Source organism: Henckelia pumila, chromosome 3, assembly GCF_033568475.1.
Source record: "Henckelia pumila isolate YLH828 chromosome 3, ASM3356847v2, whole genome shotgun sequence".
NCBI classification, from domain to species: domain Eukaryota; kingdom Viridiplantae; phylum Streptophyta; class Magnoliopsida; order Lamiales; family Gesneriaceae; genus Henckelia; species Henckelia pumila.
In genome coordinates, this window is record NC_133122.1 from 34,937,450 (window position 1) to 34,942,561 (window position 5,112).

Below are 5,112 nucleotides of genomic sequence, written 5' to 3' on the forward strand. Positions count from 1 at the left end.
CTATAGTCCGCTCTACAAAGCCAAATGATACTAATATCATTATATTATTCCAAAAGCCTTAACTAAGCTATTGCATACTCCTAAATATTTTTAGGAAGCAAAAGTTATACATGCGTCCGTCGTTAGCCTGTTGCTATCACTTGCCTCAAAACTTAGGCGCAGCTCCGCTACGACACCGGGATCACTCCGCTACTTTTGGATTCCAATATGATGCCTAGAAATCCCTAGATCTAACTAGAAAGGCTAAGAAACGAGAGAGAAGAGAGTAGAGGGGCGAGTTGAAATGAGGCCTCGGCTCCTCTATTTATAGACAGAGAATGGAACACCTGTTCCTCCATCGTTGCATCCGTTCGCCATCGTTGCGTTCGTCCGATGAACGTTGCGTCCGATGTCCCATCATTTTCGTAAGCAATGACGTCATCTTGTTGACGTCATGGATGACATCAGAGGACCAAAATGTTGTGTCCGTTACACGAACATTGCGTCCATTCTACCCGACCCTCCGGTCATTTATGATCATTCTGGGTCCATTTCCGAACTCCGTTAATCCATTGAAATTTTATTAATCATGTTTTAATTAATCTAAACATGATTAAATGATTAATATACTCATTAATCGTTAATTTAGGGTACGGGTTACTACAGTTAATATTAAGATAGATTGTTTGCTTGAGACTAGACATTTTTTTTTCTTTCATTTGTTTTATTTTTAATTAATAAAAATATTTATTCTTACTTGTGAGGTACTTGGAGATGGATCATCGACGGGTATTAACAAGTTTTGGCCAGCAATACTCAGAGTCATTCTATGTTGCTTGGGAGAGATTCAATGATTTGGTAAACAGATTTCGATATCATGAATTGTCAAACTACACGCTAACTCAAATTTTCTATGGTGGGTTGGATGTGCCAACAAGACGTTGGGTAGATTATGGAGCTTTGGCCATTGGCAGTCATTTGCTTAGCAGAGATCACGACAGTGCTATGCACTTGTTAAATGATATGGCAGATTTCGACTACCATTGGAATTGTGATCCTTCACTGCAAAGTTGGAGTCATCAATATCCTCCAGAATTCAATTCCACAAATTTTGCGAACCAACCATTTGAGGATCATGTGGCTCAGTTGAAGAACATCGTGCGACAACAGGCAGAGATAAATAAGTTCTTAGAAAGCCGCATCAATTTTTTGAGTTTCTTAGATGAGCAGATTGAGCGTTTTATAGAACCACTTTCTGAGATCTGTGCAGAGGATGAAGTAATTACGCCAAATCATGAAGAAATAATTTTTGAAGAATTTTTAACTGAAGAGGAGTCAGAAGTGACAGCAGAGAAGGTAGAAATATACAAGTCGAAAGATTTGACCTCGTCAATGGTCTTTACATGCACACCATTAGAAGATCTTTTCTTGCCATTGACGCCAACTCCACAGTATTACATTTTCGATGAGCTTCAGCCTAGATTCGGAGTCTCCTTCCAAAATAATCAGTTCTTGAAGAGTATTGTTAGACCAACGAGCTTTCCATGTAAACATCACGCCAAGCTTGAGGGCGTATTAAATCAAGACCCATATGTAGAGTCCTATGATTCTTACTATGGGCGGCAGCCGCTCTTTGATGGTTATGATTCTTACTATGGGCGGCAGCCGCTCTTTGATGGTTGCTTCTGCATAGTCGGGATGTAGACTATAAAGCACTGACTGAGAGGAAACCTAGTGTTCTTTCCCTTGCTCTTTATTTTATTTTTGGTTTATGTTTATTTTTATTTGATTTTTGCTTCTTTCCCATGCTAGTTTGTTATGCCTGATGCTAGACCCAGTCTGCTGCTATGGCTCCAACTGATACTGCCAAGAAGAAAGTGGACGACTCATAGACCAGGGGAGTGTTATTATTTTTTTTTTTTACATTTGTTCTTTTTTTAACATTGTTCATTGTTTCTGAAGCATTGAGGGAAATGCTTTGGATAAGTATGGGAGGGTAGACTAGTTTATTTCAGTGTTTGTCATGTGCTGCATTTGTAATCGTATAGTTTGTTTGTTTTTTTTTTGTTTGCATGTGTGTAGAGTAGGATGATAATTGGGAGAAAATTATGATATGAAGTTTTGATTTTGTTGAGAAAAATTTTGTTTTTGCTCTTGACTTGATATGAGAAACCATAGGTTGAACCGTGAATATTTTTAAGCACATGTTAGACCAGTGAATTGTAGTGATAAAATTGATGAAGTTTGTGTCTGTTTGACCATTTCATGGCACTAGGTGTTTAGTGATCTTAATTGTGTCCGATGAATTATATGATCCTATAATAATTGCACTTATGATCTTGAGCGCACCAAAAATTTTGAAAAAAGTGACATAGAATTTTTATTTTTTTTGTAACACTCAACTCCATCCAGGTCATGAACAAGGAATTGAAATCCAAATTACCTTGTTCATGACTAAGTTTGCGGATTAAATGGGGTTAATTTTCTTAAAAAGAAATAATTTGATTTTTGAGAAATAATAACAATTTCATCCAGGTTTCGGGCATGGGATTTAAATCCTAATCTCCTAGTCTGAAACTCAGTTTGTGGGTTGAATGGGATTGTCGCTTCATCCGGGCTATAGATGAGGGTATTTAAATTCGAATCCTATCATAGTTATAGCTAAGTTCGCGGGTAATTATTATGGCTTAAAAATGTCGGGTGCAAAATCCGATGGTGCGTAATAATAAATCTCAAGGGAGGTGTATTTGTTAGAGGTAATTGGAAGAAATGGGCGCATGCAATGACTCTTGCACTGAGGTGTTTTTAGGTTAAGAAGTCTTGAAATGGATTCTATCTAAGTTGCATGTAGCTGAAATAACATTTCACACACACACATTCACATTAAACTGAGGGTGTATTGTGAAAAGTTGAGGGCGTTTTTTTTTTAGTTGATATAGAACTTCTCTGAGGCTATTTATTCCATTAAGTTTTCCTACTTTGTCTTTGTTGTTTGTTGCATTGTCTGTCTTGCTCGAGGGCGAGCAAGATTTAACTATGGGGGAGTTGATAAGTACATTTTGTGTGCATTATTTTGTGTTATTTTTATGTCTATTTTGTATGCATTCGTATTGTTTTATGTGTGTTTATATGTTTTTAGTGCATGTGTGTGCATTTCACTCTCCAGGTTAATTTTGTAGGAAAATAGATTTTTGAAGAATGAATTACGGAGCAGTCTTGGTTAAAACTTCAATTTTAATTTTAGAGAGATCCAAATCTGATCTCCACGTTCAAAATAAAGTTCAAGATGTTTTGAAGTTGCTGTCCAAATTTCAGTCGATCCGATGGCTAGAACTCAAGATATGAATTTTTTAAAATCGTTGCGCGCAACAAAAAATTCAGCTCTCTTGAGCGGGATTTTTTTACTGCTCGAGCGAGACTTGGGATGGAAAAATACGATTTTTGGACATAAAGTTTCTCGCTCGAGAGGGATTTTCTACCGCTCGAGCGAGGCATCGCGCAGACTCAGAATATGGAATTCTCGGTAATTAAAAAGCTTAAATTTTTGGGCTTTATTTTATGTGATTTCAAGGCCATATAAATAGGAGATAAAACAACAGATAAAAGGGGGTTCCAGAATGCAGACAGAAGGAGGCGGCGGCAAGGGCTTGAAGAGGCGGAGATCTGCTCCATTTTCTTCAGCGTTTTTCTTTTTCTCCCTTTTTTTATGACTAAAACTTTTGTTTGAATTATATTTTCAACTATTGATTAGTTTTCTTTCAACCAAGGCCATGTGATTGGGCCGAACAAATCTATGTAGAAACTTGGATGTTAATTTGGGATTTTTTCAGATTTGGTTTTATATTATTGGTTATTAGATTTATGTGGTGAGGTATCCCGGGACTTGTAATATTATTATTTCGTCATGACCTCTTACAGCGTCATAAGTTCAAATGTCCCATGGGGCTGACCAAACCTCTTATTGTTGGGAATTTTTTTTTATGATTGCTAGGATCTATGACGTTTATGTCGTAAGTAAGCGTTAGTATAAGAGAGGAGATATGATATGCTTTCGACAAAGTAATCTGCTTATATAACAAAATAATCAAATTAGTTGAAAAATGTATTACAAAATTTCAATATGAAAACATAAGAAAAATATGCTAATAACAAAAAAGGTAAATATAGCCTAGTGTTGGAGAGAGTTGCAATTTATGCATAAAATTTCTTCAGGTTGGCCACGTTCCAAGGTCTCGGAAGTATTCTTCCATCTGAATGTTGGAGGCGATATGTTCACATCTTCACAATCTCAATTACTTTGTACGGATCTTCCCATTTTGGGTCCAATTTACCCACAGACTTAAAGATGTCAGATTTTCTCAAGATCAGGTCTCCTACTTGAAAAGATCTTGGTTTGACTTTGTCATTGTACGCTTTAGTCATACAAGCTCGATATCTCTCGGCTCGTGTCGAAGATTCATCTCTCAGTTCATCCACCAAGTCTAATGAAATTCGGAGGGCTTGGTCATTCCCAGATGAAGTGTACTGTTTCACTCTCCATGATTGCTCTCCAATTTTGGCATGAGCCACAGCTTCCGCTCCGTAGGCCAGGTTGAAAGGAGATTCTCCAAGTGAAGAGCGTGGAGTGGTTCGATATGCCCATAGAACACTTGGCAACTCTCCACCCATTTTCCTTTGGCATTGCCTAGGCGTGTTTTGAGGTGCTGTAAAATGGTTCGGTTCGTGACCTCTGTTTTCCTATTGGCTTGAGGATTCCCGACAGAAGTGAAGAACTGCTTGTTGAAAAGTCCTTTGCACCAATCTTTTATTTTCGCTCCAGAGAACTGAGTTCCATTGTCTGAAACCAAGGTTTGATAAATTTCAAATCTGCATACTATATTCTTCCATAAGAAATTGATTACATCTCTTTCGGATATTTTAGCCAATGGTTCAGCTTCGACCCATTTGGTGAAATAATCCACAATATCAGAAATTTTCTTTGTCCGGTAGCAGGAGAAAAATGACCTACAAAATCCATTCCTCACTGAGCAAAAGGTAAAGGACTTCCAGGGGCTGCAAGATTGTAGTCGGCTGGTGATGGAAGTTAGCATGCTCCTGACATTCATGACAATGCTTCCCTAAATCGATAGCGTA

The 5,112-nt window shown here is 37.7% G+C and overlaps 1 protein-coding gene across 1 annotated transcript; it reads right to left on the bottom strand.

The window, feature by feature from the left end:
- Positions 1–4,251: 4,251 nt before the first annotated feature.
- On the bottom strand, positions 4,252–4,647 carry LOC140888450 (uncharacterized). The gene has a single exon (XM_073296134.1). The coding sequence runs from the start codon at positions 4,645–4,647 to the stop codon at positions 4,252–4,254; it is 396 nt and encodes a 131-aa protein (XP_073152235.1).
- Between the last annotated feature and the right edge of the window lie 465 nt (positions 4,648–5,112).

What these genes read in the sequence shown, in the direction of transcription:
- LOC140888450 (XM_073296134.1), bottom strand. Translation starts at nt 4,647, where the DNA reads ATGGGTGGAGAGTTGCCAAGTGTTCTATGGGCATATCGAACCACTCCA.